Source organism: Lissotriton vulgaris, chromosome 10, assembly GCF_964263255.1.
Source record: "Lissotriton vulgaris chromosome 10, aLisVul1.2, whole genome shotgun sequence".
Classification (NCBI taxonomy): Eukaryota; Metazoa; Chordata; class Amphibia; order Caudata; family Salamandridae; genus Lissotriton; species Lissotriton vulgaris.
This window is the reverse complement of record NC_141698.1, coordinates 260,430,858-260,458,123: the sequence shown is the minus strand read 5'-3', so window position 1 is coordinate 260,458,123 and position 27,266 is coordinate 260,430,858. Positions and strand designations below refer to the sequence as shown.

At 48.4% G+C, this 27,266-nt stretch overlaps 1 protein-coding gene across 2 annotated transcripts in view; it reads left to right on the top strand.

Moving 5' to 3' along the window:
- LOC147685081 (uncharacterized) overlaps positions 1-27,266 on the top strand; it is a 277,204-nt gene that overhangs the window by 121,536 nt on the left and 128,402 nt on the right. For both annotated transcript variants that reach the window (XM_086940956.1, XM_086940955.1), the window contains exon 5: positions 5,806-5,895. In XM_086940956.1, the coding sequence (XP_086797082.1) occupies positions 5,806-5,895 (90 nt within the window). The remainder of the gene's footprint in view (positions 1-5,805; positions 5,896-27,266) is intronic.

Here is a 27,266-nt window from a genome sequence, read left to right as displayed (position 1 = left end):
TACTGTGGCAGGGTCCTGTTTTAATATCATTAAAAGTCTTAGAAGATTCTTTGATTTCCTTCCCCTAACAGCTAGAAAGACTGTGGCAGTAGCCCTTATCACATCCCGCTTAGACTACTGCAACAGCATCTATGCAGGCGCAAACAGAGCTGTTCTGCACAAATTACAGATAGTTCAAAACGCCGCTGCTCGCCTGGTGCTACGACTACCCAGGAAATCATCTGCTTCAAAAGCACTCAAAACCCTGCACTGGTTGCCCATCCACAAAAGAGTGCTATTTAAAATCCTGCTCATTACGTTCAGAGCCTACCACCAATCAGGACCGACATACCTGTCCCAAAGGTTTGGAAGATACACTCCCCCACGATCACTCAGATCATCCAACCTCAACCTACTTGCAGTCCCCAAATTCAGACTAACCACAAAAGGTGGAAAATCCATCGGAGTACTGGGAGCTAAGGCTTGGAACAAGCTCCCATCACAAATGCACCTGATTCAGTCCGAAAAACTGTTTCGTAAAATGCTCAAAACCTGGATTTTCAACACCGAAGACTCATTCTGCTTAGCGCTAGTATAAATCCACTCTTCTACTCACAGACTAGGATCTGTGAGTAGGATCTACCTTAGCAGCTGCCCTATTCTTTCTCTGTCGAGACAGTGATGTCTAGCGCCAAGATGCTCCTTGGAGTGTAAGCGCGCTCTACAAAAGCCCATTCACATTCACATTCACATATGGCTGAGTACATGAAGAAGGTCAGCAGAAACCTTGAGGCCGGCCAGGAGCTTCAGAAAGCTAGGTATGACCAAAAGGATGTACTGACTGTTTACCAGCCAGGACAGAAAGTTTGGGCGTTTGAGTCTGTGGCCCTAGCAGCTGTCCAGCCCAAATGGAGTGGCCCACACACCATATTTGAGACAAAAGGTGAGGTTGCCTACTTCGTTGACCTAGCCTCTCCATGAAATCACCATAGGGTACTTTATGTGAATCACCTGAAACCTTTATTGACAGGGCAGGCATGAGCTTGCTTTTGGCCAATGATGGACAGGAGGAAGAGAATGCCCCGCCCTTATCTTCTCTCTCTCAGGACCCTGTTGATGGATCAGTGGAAGGAGTAGTCTTGGCAGACAGCCTCACTGGTCAACAGCAAGCTGATCTTAGACAGATTCTTAGTCAGTTTTCTAGTCTCTTTTCTCTGACACACAGTCAGACCACCTAGTGTACCTATGATGTGGACACTGGTGACCGCTTGCCTGTGAATAGTAAAATTTACAGACAGCCTGACGATGTCAGAGACTGTATTGTGGCTGTTGTCTAAAAGGTGCTGGATTTGGGGGTCGTTGAGCCTTAAGAAAGCCCTTGGGCTAGTACTGCAGTCCTTGTCCCTAATCCTCACACCCAGGATGGTAAGAGATGAGGTTCTGTGTGAATTACAGGGGATTCAATGCAGTCACTAGGACTGATGCCCATCCAGTCCGTAGGGCAGATGAGCTTATTGATACCTTGCCCTCTGCCAAGTATCTCAGTACATTTAGCCTGACTACTGGTTATTGGGAAATAAGAGGATGCCAAACCAAAAAAGAGCATTTTCAACCCCCAGGGGGCATTATCAATTTATTGTGAAGCTTTTTAGTTTGAAGAATGCACCTGCCACATTTCAGAGGATGGTCTACAACGTCTTAACAGGTCTGGAAGCCTATAGTGCAGAATATCTAGATGATATTGTGGTCTTTAGCTCCACCTGGGAACATCATCTGGTCCACCTCAGAAATGTACTTGAGGCCCTGCAAAAGGCAGGCCTAACTATCAAGGCCACCAAGTGCCAGATAGGGCAGAGCAAGGTTCTGTACTTGGACCACCTTGTAGGTGGGGGCCACGATCAACCATTGGAGAGCAAAATTCAGGCCATTATGGACTGGATTGCTCCCACTACCCAGAATCAGGTCAGAGCTTTCTTGGGCCTGACTGGGTGCTAGAAGAGGGCTGTTAATGGCTATGGATCCATAATGACACCCCTTAAAGATCTCCCTTCCAACATATTTGCCTAAGAAAGTTCAGTGGACAGTTAGCTGTCAGAAGGCATTTTATGACCTAAAGCAAGTTATGTGCTACGCTCCAATTCTGCAAAGTCCTGATTACTCCAAAACCTTTATTGTCCAGACAGATGCTTCTGAGAGAGGGTAGGTGCAGTATTATCACAACTTAATTTAGAGGGCCAGGATCAACCAGTAGCTTTTATAAGCAGGAGGTTGACCACCAGGGAGAAGCGTTGGCAAGCTATTGAGAGGAAGGCCTTTGATGTGGTCTGGGCCTTGAAGAAGTTGAGGCCGTCCCTGTTTGGCAGTCACTTCATTGTTCAGACAGACCATACGCCACTCTTCTTATGGTTTAAACAAATGAAGGGTGAAAATCCCAAACTTTTGAGGGTGTTTATTTCCCTACATGGGACGGGTTTATGAATGGAACATAACCATGCCAACGCAGAAGACCATGCCAACGCAGATGACCTTTCCAGATATTTCCACTTAGAAAATGAAAACTCAACTGGGCAAGTTTAGTCTCATCCTAGGTTTTCAGGGGTTGGGGGTGTAGGGAAGTAGGATCTGCTTTCATGGTTGCCCTCATATTTTGCTTGTCAGTGTGCTTTGGCCTAATCTGCTGGGATCCTACTAATAAGGACTCCAGCAGCTGTGCTTTCTCCCCTAAATTGACATTGTAAGTACTTTGGTACCTCCACAATTGGCTACTGGTGTACCCTTGTAAGTTCCTAGTATGTGGTACTATGATACTCATGTTATAGGTACCCCAGGGGCCTACCATTGGCTGCAGCATGTAATGTGCCACCCATGGGAGACCACTTAAATTGTGACTACAGGCCGGCTATTGCAGCCTGTGAGTGTGGGTGCTTGCACCTCTCACAACAGGTAGAAGTTTCCTTATATGTAAGGTCACTGCACTTAAGACCTATAATTCACCTCTATGGCAGGCTCTTCAGTCCTGAGAGGAGGGTGCTTGGTTAAAAGTTTGAAGGTGTCCCTACATGAGCAGAACACCCCTACAAACCCCGGAGTCGATTCTCCAGGCTTTGTAAGTGCGATCAGCCATTTTAAGACATATAGTGGACATTAGTCTTTACGAGATGTCTAAATATATATTGGCTGCTCCAAACCCGGTAATGTTTGGTGTCAAACATGTTGGAATCATACCCCAGCACCTATTCTAGTGTTAGACATATGATACCTTCTATTGGGGTGCCCCTTAGGGAACTCCCACCGTACTCCCGGTAACAGCCTTTCAGGGTATGCAAGCAAGCTAGTGCTGCTGCCGACCACAGACACGATTCTGCCCTCCTGCTGCTGAGCCAAGCTCGAGCAGGAGAAGGTAGAAAAATAGGTTTCCTGTCACAAGGAGATCTGACCACCTCCCAGACAGGACTTATTGTATTGGGCTGGGGAGCTTGCCAGCCCCACCAGACTGCTTCGAGGTGCACTGATGGTGCCCTCCTTGCATACTCCAGTTTGAGCCAGGACAAGGACCCTTGGATCCCGCTCTGGCGCGTAACTGGGCAAAGGACAGGGATTACCCTCCCCTTTGTCCAGGGACCCAGACTTGTTCCAACCCTTTCCCTAGGGTACTTAATGCCTCCCCTGTGGGAGGGTCCTTAGATTAGTCATGGGACAAGACTCAACCCTGAAACTACATCGCTCCTCAATCGTCTGGTCACTTGGACTTCGTTGGACTTCGATTGTAACAGAGACTGCACCAAGGAAGCCTCCTGCTGCTCCTGGCCTTACTCTCTGCAAGTCTTCTTCATCGTCTGTGTCTGTGCTTCGTCCAGGTTCTTCAACTGACCAGTGGGCATCAAGGACACCTTTGCATCTGCAGGCACCACAACGAAGCTAGCGGTCTGCTGCTCCTCTCGTCCTACGGACTTCCCGAGGTTCAGTAACACAGGTGGTGGTTCTGCAACTCCCTTGAGGCCTGTTCTGTCCTCTCTGCAATTTTGAGGCCAGTTTCCCTCGTTGGAACAGCTGGGACCAAACCCAGTGCACCCTGTCGAATTGGTGTTGCCAAGACTTGTCTCTGCACACCTGAGAGCTTTCAGCTACGAGAAGCTCCAGCACCCTGCTTCCTGGAGATCATCGTCCTTCCTGCGGTCCTTGCATCGTAGGAGTGCCTGAGGTATTCTTGCGACTCCTGTGCCTTCGACCTATGGGCCAACTCAACTTTCTTCCTTTGCTTCAGTGGGCTCTCTTGCTTGCTCAGGGCCTTCTCTGACTCTCCTTCTGTTTGTGAGTCCCTTGGACCTTGCTGGCCCCAAGGTTTGCATCTTATCTTCCACGCACGTTGCGGCTACCAAGGCTTGTTGGTGCTCCCACTGGACACTGACTACCTAGATGCTGACATGTGACAGTTTGTGAGCGGCTCCTGGTCTTTTTCACCCTCTCCTGGTTCTCACAGCTGCAGCGACAAGGTCTCTGGCATCTCTTTACAACCTCCCGACACAGCTAGGCTTTGTGTTTCCGTACCTCCTAGTGGCATAGACTTTGTCCCCTCTGCTTGCATGTTCTTCACTTCCACAATCCACCATTGTATTTCACCAGACTCTTTCACACTCTTCTCCAGAGGCATCTTCTTAGAAGTCTTTCTTTGTTGTCTATGGCCGGTTCCGGCATCACTTCAATCCCATGCACCCGGCTTCCCTGATGCAGGTATCCTGGTTCCTGGGGCATCCATGGGTGGCTCTCCAACCTTCCGTCTTCCAAAGGGTTTCTTCAGGGCCTTCCGGGAAGGGTTCTTCTTCTTCTCTAAAACTGAGACTTCTCCATTGACTTCCATTCGGCACACAGGTGTTTCTACTCTGCATACAGCCTCCGTGGGGTTCCTGGGTACTTACCTTGGGTGGTTCCTTGTGTCCCCGACTCCTCTGTGTCTTCTGGTCCAAGTCCAATTCTCCTTTACAGTTCGCATTCAATTTTTTTAGTATCTGGGTTGGTCTCCCCCTGGAGACCACTGTATTTTGCGCCAGACACTTGATTGGTTTTAAAGTATTCCTGTGCATTGTGTTGATATCTCCGGGTAGGAGATATACCAATGTGTTAGTGAGTGCTCTGAAATAAATAGAAGTATTTTCATATAAACACTGTGGTTTCTTTATGTCTAACTAACACTACAGATTAAACTTGTGAAACAAGCTGCTTTACACTCCTTCAAGATAAGCATGAAGGCTGCTATCCACAGCTACTACTTTGAGAGCTTTCTATGATCATCAAAGACCACTAAAATCACCATAAGGGTTGCCTGGATTAGTGCAAGGTGCACCACTTGAATAAGTGTGCAGCATATACTAAGCCTGCCTCCTACATCCGACCAGGTCTGGTGACCTGAGGAGACAGGGATTGTGTACTCATTCACATTTCTGCATCTAGATCCCTAACTGTTGAGGCTGTTCCTTGAGTTATGTGCCAGGAGGTTTGGAGTAAGGTTCTTTTCTTTCTCTAGCCAAGACCTTCCTTAAACTTACCAACTGCTGCTGGTTGAATTTACAGGCCGTGTATAGTGGGGGGTGGAGGGGGGGTGTAATGACATACTTGGGCCCTAGCAGTCAATGAGAAGAGAAATATTTTTTTATGCTTTGACCATTGGAGTGTGAGTCGGCGCTAGAGAACATAACCTTCCTCATTATTGTAAAACATTTGCCTTCTTTTCTGTTTTTAACAGATGGACATTATTTATTACATTGAAAACTCTGAGCGTAGAAGGATTTTTGGATACAGCGTTTTGCAATGTTTGTATGTCTTTCCTAGGTTATCAGGTTGTAAAATCTCCAGTCCGAATCCAAACTGAGGAAGAGAGTGAGCCAGTCAACAATAACCTTCCTGGAGTCCACAGCACATGTGAGTATTAATCATAGCAAATCATTGCATTGTTGGTGCACTGAACTTATACACAAAGCCAATCCTTGGCGCCTGCATTTGTACCTCGACTGTTATGTTTGGACGCTCTGAAGCAAGGCCACCTTCGTCCCCTGAGAGGACCTTCCACCCCATGTTGGCTTGGAATCATAGAAGAGGCCAGTAATCGACTAGGAATGTTGTGCAGCTTCCGCTGTCGTCCCTGCCATTCCCAGAAGGTTTTACGGGGGGAGCTTGAGTACTGTCTTTGATTTCAGCAGTGAAGGGGCAGGGTACATCATTATAACTACAGCTTTGAATCTCTGTGTCCAGAAGCATTTATGCTATATTACAAGTGCTGTTTCACAGATAAGTGTCCATGTTCTTGTTCTTATAGATTACATGGCTTGAATTGCACACAAGCCATTTACCACTGGATTCAAGTTTCTTTGGTACCGAGCCATTTGCAGTCAATATGCGAGTAAATCCCACCCTCAAGTGCAGGGCCCTTTTCACAGCAACAGGAATACCTGGAAGAGACAGTGTGTATAAGTAGGAGGACGAACAATGCCACTGTCTCTTTACAAGTATCTTACAGCGCTCAATCAGAAAATAGATAATGAAACATAAACATTGCTCATTAAAACCTCTCAATAGCAAACAAGCAAGTTAAACCCAGATGCTTTGCCGATGACTTTATGCTGGCAAGTTTCCACTGTTGTTCATGCTATTGTTCCCTATGTCTTCCTCCTCCTGTGTCAATGTGCTATGAACAGGAGTGGGCCCAATACGCTAATCGGAAACCATTGGCTGTGAGCAAGATGGAGTCAGTGAGAGCCCGTGCTCGCGGCCGCCATGCCAGCGACCGGACCTTGAGGTGATCGGCTACCTGCCCTGCGCACGCATCAGTGATGCTGAAATCTCAGGTGCACAGAGTTTCGAGGCAGCGGAGGACGCAGCGGGACCTGCTCGGAGCTACAGAACTGCTCGGGGCACTTTTTAGGGTGGTGGAGAGACGTCTTAGAAAGGAGGATCGCCCGCGGACTTGCTGGTTTTCTCGGCGGCCAATTTAAAAGTATTTCCACTGCACGTGGTTTCTGCCTTCAGCGGACGCGGACGCGAGACACAGATACCCAGCGAGCGCCTTGCAAAACGAACAGAGAGGCGCCGTGTTGAATTGCAGGCAGTGTATCTTCGAGGTCTCAGCTTTCTGCAACTGGTGTACACAGTGCTGACAACGCTGTACGGACTCTGGGGGCAGTGCAATACATTGGAGAGACCCAGACTTGAAGAGGGTAGCAGAGCAAAAAGAATGAGCTACCGTGGAAACAAGAAAGGCTTAAAGGCAAAGACACCCATCGCAGGGAAGGATCCCTCGGCAGGAGACGATACCGGCAATACCAAGCCTAAACAGGTTAGTGGGGCTAGTGGGGTAAAAAAAAACACTGGTCAGACAGGGGCAGGGGCTTTCAACAAAGACATCAAAGACAGCAAAGATGCTAGCTTGACACGCCCTCTTCCAGCTAAAATCTTTTTAGTGGCTAAAAACCAGGCTGCCCTTGCTAAAAGCAGCACAAATAACATGCAATGCCTCAACATAGCTGATGACTCTTCTCAGCAGAACAGTGCTAATGGCAACATCAGTCAAATCCCTGCTGACAGTCTGGATTCCAGTAATGCCTCCCTCAGCCTGGATGCCCTCCCCAGCTTGTCAGTCAACCAGCACAGTTTAGCAGAACCTTCTCTCGTATTACATATCCCAACCGAAGTACAGGACTATACACTTGGCTCCTCTAAGCCCTCCAACCCTCTCTTAACCCCACTTCCCATCGAGGGTGAACACCTAGAATTAGATGAAGGAAATATCGGTAATACCCTATGTACACCTTTTGAGAACCTCAATACCAGGGATCTCCCTACAAAGACAGAAGCAGCCATCCGAAACTTGGAAGTTCCTCCTGGTACCGCTGCCCCTTGGACTCCAGAAATTGGTCAGGAGCCCTTTTACTCGGTATCGGAGAGTACCCCGAGCTCATTAGGGGAAGGGGAGACGGAAGAAGAAAAAGAAGACAACACTAACAGCGCTAGTGAAGAGGAAAGTGAAGCCTCCCGTGGTAACACTGGCACGGTTGTCCGCCCTAAAAAATCAAGGAATAAGAACAAACGGAGGAGCCAGCTTAAATGGGACTATTCGGACTCACAGATGTCTTACCACCCAAAGAAGATGAACCGACCCAATCACAACCGCAACCACAGGGGTGGAGCCCAAGAAGGCTACAAACCAAAGCTAATGAGTCAATGTAGCCCTCACTTACCGCCATACTTCCCTTGATTAAAGACTTCCAGGATATAGTGAGAGGTGAAAATCGGGCAGCTAAAAACGCAGCAAAAAAATTACAGGGTGATCTCAGATGGCTGAACAAGACTTGTACAGATATCAGCGAGCGAGTGGGCATGGTCGAGGCTAGGACCGAACATCTGGAAACCGAAGCAGTGGCAACTAAACAGGTCACTGACTCCAACTCTGCTTGCCTTATGGATCTTATGGTGAAAATGGAAGAAAGTGAAAACCGGCAATGTCGGAATAACCTGCGCCTGCTGGGAATTCCAGAAGGAAAGGAGGGGGAAGACCCCAGACAGTTTATTGTCAAGCTACTGCAAGACTCTTTCCCAGAACATTCTGAATGGGATTGGGATCGCGAAGTGCAGCGAGCTCACACGTTTCCCTTTTTTCTGAAAAGGCAATACAATAACGGCAATGTAACTGAAGGTCAGCCTCGGGTCTTCCTTGTATACTTTGGCAACTTTCTCCTGAGGCAACTGGTGTATGACAAGGCTCGCCCCAATTAAAAAAAAGGGGCTCATGGAATTACCTTTTTCTCTAAACCAGACTTTTGCCACCAGACTGTTGAGCGCAGATGGCATCTGCGGTAGCTGATTTCTCCCTTACTACAACTAGGTGCAGAGGTGTATCTCATGAACCCGGCTAGGCTGAAGGTTATCCTGCATGGTATTACCAAGGTTTTTACATCTGAAATTAAAGCCAAAGAGTACTTGGAAGAGATTAAACTCAAGAAAGGACATAAAGGGATAAAATGATTTGATTGGCTACTCTGATGCTAATCTGATGCTATCTCTTTTTTTCCCTCTCTTTAGAGGGGAAGAAAAGAAACTCACTGGTAGACATACTCTATACTGTGTATGCATATACCCTTTTTGGGTACACTATTTTTTGCCTTCCCCCTCCCTCCTTTTTTTCTTTCTTTTTCTCTTTCTTTCATCTTTCTACTTCCTCTTAGAACTTTGATTCCTTTGGTGGGGAAAAGGGGGGTGAAAGGAACAGGGGGAAGATTGTAACTCGAAATAAATTAGGCATTAGGCATTAGGCATTTAAGTTAAACACTTGACTTGTGGGACACCCCCGCGCCGCACGGCCACCAGCTGCTGCGTGTGTTCCCCTCTGCCTGCCTTCTGCCTCGCTGACGCCGTGGTCGCTCCCCTCTGGTTTCCCAGTTGTTTTGCCCTAAATTTGTGCTTGTCTGTTTCTGCCGTCTGCTCGCGTATTTTGCTGTTTTTCCTTGTTTTGTCCGTAATTTGTGCTTGTCTGTTTCTGCCGTCTGCTCGCGTATTTTGCTGTTTTTCCTCGTTTTGCCCGTAATTTGTGCTTGTCTGTTTCTGCCGTCTGCTCGCGTATTTTGCTGTTTTTCCTCGTTTTGCCCGTAATTTGTGCTTGTCTGTTTCTGCCGTCTGCTCGCGTATTTTGACGTTTTTATTTGTTTTGCCCTATATTTGTGCCTGTTAATTTCTTTGTATCCCCTGTGCCGTGTCCAGTTTCCTTCCTGATTGGCCGCCTACCTCGCCGCCCTCCGCTCTCGCTTCCCGCCACTGACATTGGCCCCGCCCCTTTTTCTCTTCTGTTCCCTCCCCGCTCCCGCCTCCCAGCTGCTCCGCCCACCCGCGCACTTCGCCTTAAATGGCGACCGTGCGGACGCGCAGCGGTCACGCGCAGCGGGCGCGCCGATTGTGCGCCGAAGGCGCGCCAAAGGTAAGCCCGTCTACGCCCGTCCGCGACCGGATCGCGACCAGCGCCAGGACCCCTGGCCCACGAAGACCCCGACCGACCCGCCTGACGTACTCCGCCGCCACCCTCACCGCTCTCAACACCGGCCGACTCCCAGAATGCCATCAAGCCTCTCCACGACGTACCCACGGACCCTTCAGCTGCCACGCCTGCAAGTTCACCTGCATCCGGACCTGCCTCGCACCAGCACCCACCAAGCCGAACACCAGCAGTACCCACCTCAAGTGCATCCTGCTCAACACCCGCTCCATCCACAGACATGCCATCGAACTCTGGAACCTCCTCGACACCACAGCTCCAGACGTTGCCTTCCTCACGGAGACCTGGATGAACGCCTCTTCAGCTCCCGACATCGCCATCGCCATCCCAGAGGGCTACAAGATCGTCCGGAGGGACCGAAACGCCAACCAGATGGGAGGAGGCATCGCCATCATCCACAGGAGCACCATCCGTCTCACGACCAGCACCGACAACTCCCTGACCACCGCCGAACACCTGCATTTCCAGATCCACACCAACCCGAACACCACCCTCAGAGGCACCCTGATCTACCGACCCCCTGGACCACGCACACAATTCAGCGAGGACATCGCCGACTTCATCAGCCCACATGCCCTCCCCTCCGCTGACTACATCCTCCTGGGAGACCTCAACTTCCATCTGGAGAACAACAACGACCGCAACACCAGCACCCTGCTCGACAACCTCACCAACCTGGGACTCAAGCAACTGGTGTCCACCCCCACCCACCTCGCCGGACACACACTCGACGCTGTCTTCTCATCCAGCAAGGACATCAACTTCAGCCACACCACAGAGCTTCAATGGACGGACCACAGCTGCGTCCACTTCACCTTCAAGAAAACAACGACCCACCACCACCAGCAACAGACCGCCCGCAGAAGCTGGAACAAGATCACAGCAGACCAGCTCGCCACCTCCCTGAGCCAGCACCCTCCTGCCAGCTCAGCGAACCCCAGCCAGGCCGCCGACAACCTCACGAAGTGGATCAGCAACTGCGCGGACGAACTCGCCCCACTGAGGACCCCGCCCAGCAGACCCGGCAGCAAGAAAGCCCCATGGTTCACCGACGAACTCAAGAGCTCCAAGAAGAACTGCCGAGCCCTCGAGAAAGTCTGGAGAAGGGAACCGACACCGGACAACAGGACCTCCTTCAAACTTGCCACCCGGAAACACCACCAGCTGATCCGCGCCGCCAAGAAAACAGCATTCAAGGACCGGTTGGACAACAACGCACACAACTGCAAGGAACTCTTCAACATCGTCAAAGAGCTTTCCAACCCCAGCGCAGGAAACAACGACATCACCCCATCGCAAGACCTCTGCAACTCCCTGGCTTCATACTTCCACAACAAGATCGCGGACATACACAACAGCTTCAACAACCAACCAACGCACACCATGACCGAACAACCACCCCCCACCACCACCCTCCGCGCCTGGACCCCGATCAGCACCGAAGACACCATCCGCACGATGAACTCCATCCACTCCGGATCACCGACCGACCCCTGCCCTCACCACGTCTTCAACAAAGCCGACGCTGTCATCGCACCCCACCTGCGAGACATCATCAACACATCCCTCGACACCACCATCTTCCCCGAGAGCTGGAAACACGCCGAACTCAGCGCCCTACTCAAGAAACCAACAGCGGACCCCACCGACCTCAAGAATTACCGCCCCATCTCGCTCCTCCCGTTTCCAGCCAAAGTCATCGAGAAGACCGTCAACAAGCAGATGGCCGCTTTCCTCAAGACGAACGGATCCCTCGACCCCTCACAGTCCGGCTTCCGAGCCAACCACAGCACCGAGACCGCCCTCATCGCCGCCACCGACGACATCCGAGCCCTGATGGACAATGGAGAAACAGCGGCCCTCATCCTCCTAGACCTCTCCGCGGCATTCGACACGGTCTGCCACCGCACCCTAGTACGGCGCCTCAGCAACGTCGGAATCCAGGACAAGGCGCTGGAGTGGATCACCTCCTTCCTCGACGGGAGAACACAGAGAGTCCGCCTACCACCGTACAAGTCAGAGGCCACCGAAGTCATCTGCGGCGTCCCCCAAGGATCATCTCTGAGCCCCACCCTCTTCAACGTCTACATGAGCCCCCTCGCGGCCATCGTACGCAAACACAACCTCAGCATAATCTCCTACGCCGACGACACCCAGCTGATCCTCTCCCTGACCAACGACCCCGCCGCCGCCAGAGCCAACCTGCACGAAGGGATGAAAGAGGTAGCCGAGTGGATGACGACCAGCCGCCTGAAACTGAACTCGGACAAGACGGAGGTCCTCATCCTGGGCTCCTCTCCCTCCGCCTGGGACGACTCCTGGTGGCCTCCCGCCCTGGGCACCGCACCCAAACCGACAGACCATGCACGCAACCTGGGCTTCATCCTGGACTCCTCCCTCTCCATGACCAGGCAAGTCAACAACGTCTCCTCGGCATGCTTCAACATCCTACGCATGCTACGGAAGATCTTCTGGTGGATCCCCACCGAGACCAGGAAGACCGTCACCCAGGCCCTCGTCACCAGCCGACTGGACTACGGCAACGCCCTCTACGCCGGGACCACCGCCAAGCTCCAGAAGAGACTCCAGCGGATCCAGAACGCCTCAGCCAGACTCATCCTCGACATCCCACGAACCAGCCACATCTCCGGACATCTGCGAGACCTTCACTGGCTCCCCGTCAACAAAAGAATCACCTTCCGCCTCCTCACCCACGCACACAAAGCCCTACACGACCAAGGCCCGAGCTACCTCAACAGCCGAGTCAACTTCTACGCTCCCAAACGCCACCTCCGATCAGCCAACCACGCCCTCGCCGCCGTCCCCCGCATCCGAAGAGCGACTACAGGAGGAAGGTCCTTCTCCCACCTGGCCGCCAAGACCTGGAACTCCCTCCCGACCGACCTGCGCCTGACCCAAGACCACCTCTCCTTCAGGAAGAAGCTGAAGACCTGGCTGTTCGAGCAGTAGCGGCTCCCCCCCCCCCAGCGCCTTGAGACCCCACGGGTATGTAGCGCGCTTTATAAGTGTCACTGATTGATTGATTGACTTGATTAAAACACGGTAGATACAAGGCCATGAAGGGCTTGAAAGGCAGGCCAGTGGCCGATCACATGACTACTGTGAAGCACTCTTATTTTTTTAGGTGGCTGGCGTGGCCAGTGGCTGTGGCTTATAACTGACCACCATCATTCAGGCTCTGCCTGATTGCTCATACAAGAGGGGGGGTCTCGGGGGAGGGTGGGCAGGGTTACAGGAGGCACACACAGGTACTAACTACACACACACACACAAAACTTTTTTGGTTAGTTTTGTTTCTTTTTTTTCCCAATGGAATCCCGATGGGCATTGGTATACCCTTTAGATGGCTAGGTTAGAAACATTACAAATTGTCTCAGTCAACGTTTGTGGCTTGAATGATGCGTCAAAGAGACAAAAGGTGGCCATGGGTCTGCGAACACTTGGGGGAAACATCATATGCTTACAGGAAACCAATGTAGAACAGTCCCAAATACACTTACTAAACACATTAGGGTTTAAAGTAGTGGGTGCTACCACACAAGGAGCCAAAACAAAGGGAGTAGGAATTTTAACTGACAGAAGATTTACTATCAGTAATCCACATACCAAATCAGAATCACTAGGGAGGTGGGCCATCACTCAGATTCAACTCCCTTATAATATTTCTTTCACCCTCTGCTCATTATATGGGAGCAATGCTGACGATTCTGGGGTCACCAATCAAGTCTCCAGCGAATTAGCACACTGGCCCACCCCGATAGTGCTATGTGGGGACTTTAATATACACCTACCTGGCAATTGGGATACTAACACAACCTGGAGATACAAAGGAAGGAAGCTCCAAGTCTTTCAAGCCCTAACTAACCTTATACAGACTCACGGATTGATAGATAGCTGGGCGAGTAAAAACCCTTTACTACCTGGGTACACTTTTTACTTGGCCCCGCATCAAGTACTGGTTAGATTGGACTACTTTTTTGTTTCTGCATCATTGGCTACCAGCTTTACTATAGATATTGCACCCCGTTTTATGTCCGATCATAATCTTCTTATTCTCACCATAAGGGAGCTTGGGCAATCTAGAGAGGCTTCCAGATGGAGCTTTGAGAAAGCTTTACTGTACGACTCTAGTTATATTAATCACATGCAAGGATGGATTCAGGAGTTCCTGGAGAAAAATATTGGTTCCGCTTCCCAAATGACAGTCTGGGACACCTTAAAGGCAGGGATCAGAGGCGAGACCCTCGGGTTCTCCGTCCAAAAAAATAGAGCGGAAAAAAATCAGGTCAAGGATCTCCAAGAAAATTAAGGAAAATAGAAATAAAGCTAACCCAAGCAATCCATGCAGGGCTAGATTGTCAACTAGTCCAGCAAGAAGCAGTTCTGGCCAGGGCAGAAATAGGGGCGGTGATAATGGAAAAAATCACGGCCAAGTGGGCAGCGGCAAGGGAGAAGACATATGAGTGTAGTGACAGCATTGGGCATCACTTAGCTGTTAGGACGAGACAACAATCTACCTCCAGTGAAATCCACAAAATCAGACTTTCTTCAGGTACAGAGGTAACTGATCCTAGTTTTATTCGGCATGAGTTCCAGGAGTTCTATGCTAAGCTATATAAGGAAGAAAGCTGCTTCATGACTGATACCCTAGATAGAGAGATCCTTGAATATCTCAGCGAGATCGAACTAAGCCAGCTTAGCTTAGAAGATAGTGAACTTTTCGACCGTACCCCTACATGGGAAGAAATCCTGGATGCCCTCAATAGTCTCCCTGATGGGAAGGCTTCTGGCCCTGACTGCATCCCCGTTGAATTATTTAAAATCTTTGCCAATCAAATCAAGGTCATATTTACAGAGGTAATCACATCCATCTTCAGCGGAGTCTCTCCCCCAGTCTCCTGGTCCAGTGCTAGAATCTCAATTTTTCCAAAAAAGGATAAATCTCTATTAGACATGAGTTCTTATAGACCAATATCTCTTATCAACTGCGATTCCAAATTATTTTCCAAGGTATTAGCCTCCAGAATATCGCGAGTAGTGGAACCCCTTGTCTCAGTATGGCAACATGGTTTTTTACCCAAGAAGGGGACCACCGAACATGTCAGGAGAGTTATTACTCTGTTTGATGCTTCCCAAGTAGCCGGAGACCAAATGTCACTTACATTACTCGATGCCAAAAAGGCCTTTGACCGGGTCTCATGGCGATTCCTATGGAGGGTAATGGACAGTATGGGGTTCGGAGCAGGTTCATGCAGGCAACGCAAGCACTTTATCACAATCCAACTGCTAGTGTCACCATAAATGGACAACTGACGGAGCCTTTTAAAACCTCACGAGGCACCAGGCAGGGCTGCCCCTGCTCCCCGTTACTGTTCGCCCTCTACCTAGATCCCCTTATCAAGCAAATAGAGAAAAATCATAACATTTCTCCAGTAATATATTTCCAAAACAGCTGTAAAATCTTGGCTTACACTGATGATCTCGCCATTACTACTCCAGACCCTGCCAATTCCACACAGGCGCTAGAAAGCGAGGCCCACAGTTTGGGAGATTATTTGGGCATGACCTAAACAAGAACAAAACGCAGATACTAGTAAACAACAAAATTACCTGGACTGACGTTAGAGTGGTACCAAAGGCCAAATACCTGGTCGTACTGGTTTCACCTAGACTGGAGAAAATAGTCGCAGTCAATCTGCCTCCCCCTGCTGTCCAGACAAAGAAGGCATTAAAACAAATTGATAATTTACATCTAACGCTGGTCGGCAGGTGCAACGTCCTCAAAATGACTTATTTCCCTAAGCTACTTTATTTTTTCGCTGTATACCCCTTGAGTTCAGCAAAAAAGACCTACTCAAATTTCAACAAATCTTCACCCAATTTATTTGGGCATATGCTCAGCCCAGACGTGCATTAAAACATCTCACGTTCTCTTCCAGGGGATCCTCATCAATAGTCATAAGCATTAGAATATTCCCGCCCATGCGCGGGACCCCGGAAACAATATATTATATGTGCCCCACATATACATATACATATATATATAAATATATATATATAAAAATAAGCAATTGCAGCCAAATAAAACAGAAGAGCTGGAATATGCTGTGAAGAATTTCCACCATACATGTGTATTAGCATTAGAAACATGAGAAACAACACCAATGCTTGTTTAGAAACTGTTTTAATGCTTAGAAAGCAGTAGAAATTCTTATAACACACTGTAAGCATATACAGCTCCCAGGCTGCATTGCAAATACCCAGTCTAAAAAGACTGAAAAGCTAACCCTGTAGCTGCATGTACCAAAACTGACGCTGTGCCTTTAAGGCACCTCTGCCCCTAGCTTCCCATCATGCCTCAGGGGTTACAGTTAGGTCAGTTGTTCTTTCCGGCTCCTTCAGGAAGGACCCTGGATACACAGCTCCACATTTTTCTGCCTTTTTCAGTCAGAAAATCTTCAAAAGAACAATTTTGTGATTTACTTTGACTTTTAACATCAGGGTCAAGTAAATAACTGCTTAGCAGTCGATTTTTTGTGAGGTTTTCCTGTCAGGATGCCCTCATTATTTGATGATTGCCCTTCTTGTGGCCACAAGAAGGCAAAAACGGACTCTCATGAGGTCTGTATTTTATGCTTGCCAGAAGATCATAATCCAAAAGACTGTTCTCATTGTCAAAACCTGTCTGACAGAACTTTAAAGGACAGAGAGAGGAACAGGCTCTATGGTCTGGCCCAGAGATCCATGAGGGGAAGATCTACAGAGAGGAAGAGTTCAAAGAGACCCAGAACTCCCTCCAAAGGCAAGTCAGAGCGTCCATCAACCTCAGCGCCGGGCTCGGCGCTGAAAAAACGACATCTGATGGACAATTCGAAAGAAAAAGCTCCGTCGACGTCGGGACCGGCGTCGACGAGGAAATCGTCGTCGAAAAGAAAATCACCGACGACGAAGAAAGCTCCGCCGTCGTCAACTAGGCGACGATCGGCGTCGAGAGAAGCCACGAGATCTCCGTCGGCGAGGAGATCGGCGTCGAGACGTAAGTCAACTCCGCCGCCGTCAACCAGGCGACGGTCGGCGTCGAGAGACAGAATACACTCGCCGTCGTCTCAACGTCGACAGGCTTCGAAGAGTGTGACGCCTCCGCCGACGTCTCCACGGAGGCGCTCGGCGTCGAGGAGCAAGAGCCCCCTCGGACGATCGTCGTCGAGGAAGGGATCATCGTCGAAGGCGTGTCGGCGCTCGACGTCGAGGATGTCCGATCCTCCGCCGTCGCCACATGCCAGGTCGACTTCAAGGGCTTCGTCGACGACAGGACGTCGAATGCCATCTCCGTCGCCGACAGACCAACGTCGGTCGACGTCGAGACCTCCGTCGACGGCAGGGCAACGCCGTTCGACGTCGAGACCTCCGTCGACGGCAGGGCAACGCCGTTCGACGTCGAGACCTCCGTCGACGGCAGGGCAACACCGTTCGACGTCGAGACCTCCGTCGAAGGCAGGACGACGCCGTTCGACGTCGAGGGAGAAGACTCCGTCATCGGCTCGACATCACAGGTCGACGTCGAGAGAGCACAGGTCGTCAGCGAGGCATTCGACGTCGAAGATTATCACTCCGTCGACGCCGCAGAGGCGTTCAACGTCAAGGGAAAGACTTTTAAGACGTCTGCCAACACCAGTGAGACGAAAATCTCTTTCAGTGCCTTCGACTATTTTGGTGACTCAATCGGCTTCTCACCATTCCTCCTCAAGTGCCTCTAGCTCATCGAGGTCCTCTTCCAGGAGTAGAAGTCCGTTGCCTCAGCGAAAGATAACACTCTCGCCAAGATGGTATGCTCCGTTGAGCAACTGGAAGGATTCTGGAGCGACGGAGAGGCTGCAAAGATATGTAAGCCCACTCCACAGGTCACCTCTTCAGAGACTGATAGAAGAGACAGACAGACAGAGTCCTATCAGGCACCGATCACGCTCTCGGGAGAGAAGAGCGGAAAGGTCGCATACCCCCAGGGTCTCCCGATCGCCACGGAGAGAGCATCCCAGGTCTCGAACACCGAGAAGGGAGGTACGAACTGAGAGGTCGAGATCTCCACGAAGGGAGCATCGGAGAGAATCACGTTCTCCTCGAAGGGAAGACCGACCGAGAAGATCGCCAGTGAGGAAGGAAAAATCTCACCACAAGAGAAGGAGAACACCATCATCCTCCTCCTCATCTTCTTCGAGATCTTCTAAAGGGGATTACTCCCCAACGCTGGCGGACAGCCCTCGCTCCAGAGCTTCCCCGCTTGACGACGTCAACACATATCTGGACGTTCTACAAAGGGGCGCTCAAAAACTTCAAATAGAAATGGCTGTTCCAGAAGTTTCCACTACTGTGATTTTTGAGACCCTTCGTCACAAATCATATTCACGGCCTTTGCTCCCATTGGTTCCAGGGATAATGGACCCAATCAAGGAGGTTTTTCTCACGCCAGCAGCGATCAGGGCGGTACCGGCACGTATCCAGAAAAAGTATAGGCCGGCCGACTCGGATCCAATCTTTGTTAAAGGGGAGCCTGCAGCGGACTCAGTTATCGTAGCCTCTGCTAGGAAGAATCACGCAGTCGCTCCTTCTTCTTCAGTTCCTCCTGACAAGGACAGCAAGACCCAAGATTCTTGGGGACGCAGAGTGTGCAGCACAGCAGCTTCATCCCTGAAAGTCTCTAGTGCCTCAGCACTTCTCGGCAGGTACGATAGAGCTCTGTGGGACTCCATGGAACGATTCAAAGAGAAATTGCCCAAGGAGGACCAGAAGGACTTTGAGGAAACAGTGACGGAGGGCTGTTTGGTGGCAAACCAAATGATCAGTTCATCCGCAGATAACGCCCTACTAGCAGGACATGCCTACTCACATGGGGTATGCGCAAGAAGATCTTCTTGGTTGCGTTTAACTGGTCTCAAACCAGATGCCCAGCAACGCATCCTCAATCTGCCCTTCTCAGGATCTTCACTCTTTGGGGAACATGCCGATCAAGAAATGACCCGCATGAAAACCGAATTGGACACGGTGAAGGCGGTTGGTCTGGAAAAGAAGAAAGAGCCGTTCAAGCGACGCTTCAAGACCAACAAGAACCGGGGAGGCCAACAGAGGGTTCAAACCCCTCAATGGTCTCAGAACAAGCCACAAGGGAAGACACAATACAGAGGAGGAAAATCGGGTAGAGGCAGAGGCGGACATCATCAGTCCTCTGCCACGCCTAGAGGAGGCAAAGCCTGAGCAGTGGCTTCCTCTGGCGCCGTTACCCACTCCAGTGGGAGGAAGTGCTTCGCAACACCTGGCAGAGTGGGTCAGCATCACAAAAGATCAGTGGGTGCTGAATATACTGCGCAATGGATATGCGCTACGTTTCCGGAAGAGACCACAACCGATTCCTCCAAAAAAGACTCGCTCGTACCATCTAAACCTCCTCAAAAGGGAGGTGAGCGTCCTCTTGAAGAAAAACGCAATCGAAGAGGTACCCCCACCCCAAAGGGGGAGAGGAGTGTACTCAAGGTATTTTCTAGTCCCCAAAAGAGACCAAGAGGACAAGTTCAGACCGATTTTAGATCTTCGGACCCTCAACAAGGTGGTGGTCAAAGAGAAGTTTCGCATGCTGGCACTTCATCAGATATGTCCTCATCTACAGAGTGGAGATTGGATGTGTTCGGTGGATTTACAGGACGCGTACTTCCACATTCCTATAACACCAGGTCATCGGAAGTACTTGAGGTTTCTGGTAGGGAACAAGCATTACCAGTACAAAGTACTTCCGTTCGGTCTAAAATCCGCACCAAGGGTGTTCACCAAGTGCATGGCAGTGGTAGCGGCATGTCTACACAAAAAAGGTCTTTTTGTGTACCCATATCTAGACGACTGGCTCCTGAAGAGTCCGTCCCCTCATCAAGCCACCAAAGACTGTCGTCTGTGTCTTCAACAACTACACAAGCTTGGGCTCCACGTGAACACAGAAAAGTCAGTCCTGCATCCCACACAAACCATCCACTATCTGGGAGCAGTTCTAGACACAAATTTAGGAAGAGCGTTTCCTTCGCAGGAGAGACTATCTTCCATGGGGCAGAAATGCAGAAAGTTGCTTCAATTTCTCCGTCCAAAGTTGCGAGAAGTAGCGTCTCTACTGGGCTCCATGGCGTCCTGCATCTTCCTAATTCCAAACGCCAGGTTGAGGATGCGTCCTCTACAAGAGTCTGTGGAAGATCAGTGGGACCAAGCGACAGGAGATTGGGAGGATCGAATCATCCTATCTCAAGCAGCACTGACCTCAATACAGTGGTGGACTCGCCCTCGGAATGTCTTGCAGGGAGTCCCTTTTCAGCAGCCTCTTCCTTCGATGTCTGTGGTAACGGACGCATCTCTGGAAGGTTGGGGTGCTCACATGGGTCATCTTCAGATTCAGGGTCGCTGGTCGACCAACCTCCAGACATACCACATCAACATGCTGGAACTTCGAGCAGTTCATCTGGCGCTCAAAGCGTTCCTTCCAGCAATCACAACGGACAAAATCTTGGTTCAGAGGACAACACTACAACTATGTTCTATCTGAACAAGCAGGGAGGAACCCGGTCTCGCCCTCTGTCTCAGGAGGCCCAGACAATATGGCACTGGCTTCTGGCTCGGGGACTGTCGGTGGTGGCAGTACACCTTCCAGGCGAGCTAAACACAAAGGCGGACGCACTCAGCAGGCACTTCGAAGATCAGCCAGACTGGGTGCTAAACGACGAAGTAGTCGAAGAACTCTTCCGTTGCTGGGGCCGTCCAAACATAGATTTATTCGCGGACGACGAAAACGCCAAATGCCACGCCTTCGCGTCCAGGTTCCACCGACCAGGGACACAAGGGAACGCTCTCCTGCTGGAGTGGACAGGAATGTTCGCCTATGCGTTTCCTCCTCTGGCACTGATTCCGAAGGTGGTGGCCAAGCTCATCAGATCGAGCATGGACATGATCCTAGTTGCTCCGGATTGGCCGCGACAATGGTGGTATCCAGACCTATTACATCTGTCGCTGTGTCCACACAGACGTCTACCATGCAGGCCGGACCTGTTGAGCAAAATGAACGGGAGGATCCTGCATCCCAACCTCCCGTCACTGAACCTGACTGCATGGCTCCTGAGGTCTTGCAATACGGACACTTAAATCTGCCTCCAGAATGTATGAATATTTTAAGAGAGGCAAAGAGGCCTTCCACGAGGGCGTCTTATGCGTTCAAGTGGAAGAGATTTTTCATTTGGTGTAAGGGCCATGGCTTTGATCCCACCAAAGGACAAGAAGAGGTAGTCCTCCCATACCTCCTTTACTTAGCGACATCAGGGTTGAAATACGCTTCTGTCAGGGTTCACCTATCTGCCATAGTAGCGTACAGAAAATCACCTACACAAACGTCGTTTTTTCAGGTCCCAGTGGTTAAGGATTTCCTTCAGGGATTGAAGAAGGTCTATCCCCCTGTGAGAAATCCTTCTCCTCCCTGGGAGTTGAACCTGGTTCTCTCCAGGCTGATGTCTGCACCATTTGAACCTATACACAAGGCCTCCTTGCAGCATCTCACTTGGAAGGCGGCCTTCTTGGTGGCAATAACCTCTGCTCGCAGGGTTAGCGAGATTCAAGCACTCTGCACCAAGGAACCGTACACTGTGTTTCACCACAACAGAGTGGTAATGAGGGCTCACCCTTCTTTCCTTCCAAAAGTGGTATCGGATTTTCATATAAACCAAACGATTACCCTCCCTTCGTTCTTTCCTAACCCATCGACCCCAGCTGAGAGGTCGTTGCACTCGTTAGATCTTAAACGGGTGCTAAAGTTTTACCTAGAAAGAACGAAGGGCACCAGAAAGACAGACCAACTCTTTGTCAATTATGGTTCAATGAGGACCGGGTTTGCAGCAGCCAAAAGGTCCATCTCCAGATGGATTGTCTCATGTATCAAACTAGCATACCAGCTGGCTGGCAAACCTTTGTTACAATCACCCAAAGCTCATTCCACTAGAGGGAAGGCAGCCACAACAGCATTTTTACATGACATTCCCATGTCAGAAATTTGCAAGGCTGCGACATGGAAATCAGTCCATACCTTTACAAGGCATTATTGCCTAGAGTCTGATTCCAGAGCGGATTCCCAAGTAGGGCAAGCCTCCTTGAGAAACCTATTTGGGTAGAATAAGGCCTACTTTTTGGGCCTACGAATGTGAATGTTACCTGTTGGTTCCTTCGCCCGCAGGGATGAGGTGAGGCTCGCTACTCTATTCTAATGCTTATGACTATTGATGAGGATCCCCTGGAAGAGAAGGATTAGTTACTTACCTGTAATCCTAGTTCTCTTCCAGGGGTATCCTCATCAAAGTCATAAGCAACCCTCCCGCCTCCCCGGGCAAAGGACTTTGTTTATTAAGTAGGAGATGTTTTAACCTGTTACTACCATGGTTTTGTTTTCAGTCTCCGAAAAGAACAACTGACCTAACTGTAACCCCTGAGGCATGATGGGAAGCTAGGGGCAGAGGTGCCTTAAAGGCACAGCGTCAGTTTTGGTACATGCAGCTACAGGGTTAGCTTTTCAGTCTTTTTAGACTGGGTATTTGCAATGCAGCCTGGGAGCTGTATATGCTTACAGTGTGTTATAAGAATTTCTACTGCTTTCTAAGCATTAAAACAGTTTCTAAACAAGCATTGGTGTTGTTTCTCATGTTTCTAATGCTAATACACATGTATGGTGGAAATTCTTCACAGCATATTCCAGCTCTTCTGTTTTATTTGGCTGCAATTGCTTATTTTTATATATATATATTTATATATATATGTATATGTATATGTGGGGCACATATAATATATTGTTTCCGGGGTCCCGCGCATGGGCGGGAATATTCTAATGCTTATGACTTTGATGAGGATACCCCTGGAAGAGAACTAGGATTACAGGTAAGTAACTAATCCTTACCGAAAGACAGAGGGGGATGGGCTTTTCCTAACATCACCTTATACTATTGGGCGGCAGTCCTACAATACAGTTCAGTTCTACTAAAAGAACCCACTTTCAGAGCTGAACCGTCTTTACCCTCACCCTTTCGGTCCTTGTTAGGGTAACAACACTGGATCTGCTTAATCCGAGAAACAACCTATGGATATTACAATTAAGTTAAATTCAAGACGCTAATGAACTCTTATAAAGTTTTTCGCCATGTCCGGAGAATCCTTGGAATTGGTAGATTCAACTTTTACTCCCCTATAACCAACAACAATAACTTAACTGCTATATTCAGTTCATCTTACCTGTCTGAATGGTACAGAGCAGGGATAATAAAATTAGGGGATCTTATAACAGCCAGGGGGATTGAATCCTTTTCGACTTTACAGACTAGATTCAAACTAAAAAGTCAAGATCTATTCAAATACATGGCCATTTATGGCTACCTCTCTAGGAAGGTGGGACTACTCAACGGATTTGCTGAGGTTGAGCTTATGAATACTCTCCGGTATATCACTACTGCTTGCATTGGAAGTATTTATCAAATATTAAACAAGGAAACCCCAGACGACTTAGAATCTATTGCTACCAAATGGCATACCAAACTTGATTCCCCTCAAAGTGTTTTTTATAATTCCTTGTGGTCATCACAACAAATCCTAATTTCTGCCAAGCTACAGGCACAACATTTTAAAACTATTTTTTTTCTCTATATGACACCTAGTAAAATCATCAAGTGGGGATCTGGTAGAGGAACATTATGCCCACGTTGCTCTGAGGTAGGGGCGGACTCTATACATATATTTGCAACATGTCCAACCATTGACTCCACCCTACTCAGAATACAGAACTTACTTGGTGAAATAACAAACCAACCAATCCTCCTAAATTCTACGACCTTTCTTTTGGGAACACAATCTGACTCTTTAAGAGTAAAGGAGGAAGGGTTTATTTTCATTGCAATGGCAGTTTGGAGGATATGCGTTTCCTCCGGATGGCTAGATTCTGAGTCTCCCTCCTACGCACAATGGCTGGCTAGATTAGTTGCTACATACCATCTAGAAAAATCTGTATATGCCAAGAAAGGACGAAGGAAAAGGAGGATAGGCTTGAAGTTTGGGGGGGCATTCTCCAAATGGATTGATCAACAAGGGCAAGGGGACCAAGAGACATAGTAGGGTCACTAGAAACATACAATACCTCTTTTAGGTATATTCTTCTGTTACTGAATTCTCTATTTTGGTCTTCTGTTTATGCTTCTTTGTACCTGTGCCACTGGCTTTTATTGGTTGTGAGGGGTGGGGGGAGGATGGGGGGTCTTGAATTCTCTTTCTTTTGTTTCTTTGTTAAGATGCTGCTTTTGTGAAAACCCAATAAAAATACTTTAAAAAAAAAAGGAAACCATTGGCTGTTAAACTAGGACAGCGAAAAGATGGTTCGCTGCAGACTTATTTAAATCATAAATTCAGCAATATGTGGATGAATATTTGATACAACAGAAGAAATAAGTCTTCACAACATAATGTTCAACAACCAGAAACAAATTAGTTTAGGTACATTTATTAGCATATAAGATACATATTGACAGTTAAGTGCTCTGAAAAGCAATTACACATTGTGGCAAATGTGGAGTGTCGTGTCATACAGAGAAGAAAAAATGGCTCGACTCAAAGAAGATTGTAATACAGGGGTCAGGTAGTCTTTGCAGATTCATGTGTTTCTCGGTGCACCATTCATAACTCAGATCACCTGGAACCTTCGCAATTAATTGTTTCCTCTCATTACCACTACTCATCTCCTACATCAACTTAGCTCGCTCCCAAAAATCTATCTACAGTAGGTCCAGTCTTCTGTTCCTGCAGTTTAGAATTTCTGCCTTTGTCTCAGATGTTCTCACGCCAAACATGCCAAAACTTACAATCCCATTTGAATGAAGTACACCATTACACACTATGCATCCACTCTCCTTTAATTTGGATGTTACTCAATGCCTATTCTACATGACCACATCATACTGCAATAGCTAATCTCTAATTACTCATTACTCACTATGATTTCGAACTGTTGTGCCTCACACAATTGTGGGTGGCTTAGTATTCTTTTTGAAGCCATCAACCACTCATTGGTATCTCAAGAAGATCATACTAGCTGAAAAGGTAATATAAACAAGGTGGTAGCATTACAGATATTCACAGCAGTGCACCCAATTGAGCACACATCGCCACAACAGTCTGTGGTACCCATGAATGTACAAATTGTCATCACACTATCTCCTTTAACTGCTTTACCGCGGCGGAATTTGCGCCCCGGTTCAGGAGTTCTGAAGAGTGGCCAGGGTGATGTCGGCCAACTGACTTGCGCAGTGCTCAGGACAGCTGTTGGACCAACGCGCGCACGCAAGGGGTTAACACTATTTGCCTACATATTGTACTTGTCCAAACTCAAAGCTAATTTCACAGTAATACAGTGTTTATTGTCCCAAACAAAATACTAGCAGCCAAAAGCATCCTTTTGTGGAATTCAATGTTGAGTGGGGCAGTAGGAAGTTCAAGTCATGCGGTACCCTTGAACATTTCTGCACCTTCACAACCTCCATCCACTTCTCTCCCTGCCAACTCAAATCAAAGGTAGAATATTCATAATTGCTCAGTTTGCATGCATCTCACAGATAGATATCATCTCAGCACTTTCCCATTCCTATCCACTTTCTTTATTCACGTCAACTATGCTCAACAGCATCTTTGCCTCGTAAAACTATATCCACCCATTTGCAAAACGTGTTACCTGCATCCCTGTAAACCATGTCCCTCCAAAGATCAAGCAACTTTGTTTCTGCAGATAGCATCAACATTGTTAGGCTATAATATCACCATATAGGCAAGGTTTGACTTTGTGATCCCACTTCAACTAAAGAAAACAAAATAAAATCCTGCCCAGCCTTAGCCCAAAACGTATTGGAAGCACTAATAATGAATGATGAAACACTATACCTCTATTTTTATAACCAGACTAGTATGAAAAGAGAATATAACCATGCCATTCTGTCTACAAAATCCAGCTACAGCATAGAGCAAGTCAAAACATTACATTTCTTTGTGTAATGCCACTTTTGGCATTTTTGCTCCAGCACTACCTTCCCTTCAGAATCCATACTGTCTCCCTGACTCATTAAATATGAGGAGCTCCTCAATAATTTTACTAACAAGATCAGCTCCATTAGAGAGAAGATCAGACACGCCCCTTCGTCAGTGAATATCCTCTTCCAAAATTGACCGTGTACTCCTTCACTTCCGTTACCGGCAGTGATCTCTTCATTATCAGCAGGCAGCTCAAACTGACAGACTGTTATCTAGATCTCTTGTCAGCAAATGTCTTCAAACCCCACTTTCACTTTTGTATATCGATCTGGCGTTTCTGGATCAATGTATCATTAATTCAACAAATCTTTTCCTGACTATAAAAAAACGATAACATTTCTTTTTTTTTTAAACACAACTTCAGTCTGAACTGGCTCTCCAACTTCTAACCGGTATCCCACTTTACCTTGTTGGGAAAAACTATGTACTGATTTGTCACAAATCAAATCAACAACATTGTTGTTAGGAAATATCTGCTTGAGGATGTCAGCCTGGCTTGGGTTTAATTCAGTTTGGGAAAAGCTACATCGAAGATGCCGAACATGTGAGCTTCTGCGGTCAGAACCTAAGCTGATTCACTTTCTTTCTGGAATATCACACAAAGGATTAGGGAAAGGAAGAAATGTATAGATATGTGTATACATAGGAGAGAAAGGCACGTGTACAGTGTGGAAAAACTGCCCTCACTCACAAAATTGTGACATGCTTCATCGTAGGGCGTGCTACAGACACCCCCGTGCAGGCCAACTCGTGGGGTGGAGCAACAGGGAGGGTAGGACAATAGATACAATGAAATGTTTTGGGATCACCGAAGAAAAGGTGCAGCCAGTGAAGATTAAAACTAAATCCGATGTGAACCCACTGCCACATTTATTCTTGGGCCATCTGATAGATTAAAAACGTGAAGGATGGAAGTGAAAGGAGAAAATTAAGATTCCTTCACCCCTCCTTTACTGCCAAAGTGTCGACATGTTTCTGCCGTGGAAGGTATGCCCAAAAGAAAGGAGTCACTCTGCATTCATCAGGACCCTTTGGTACCGAAAAAGGGAGGTCCCCTCCGATCCCACCTCCGGTATCTTTGGAGAATGCTCCTAGTCCATGCAAAGATACT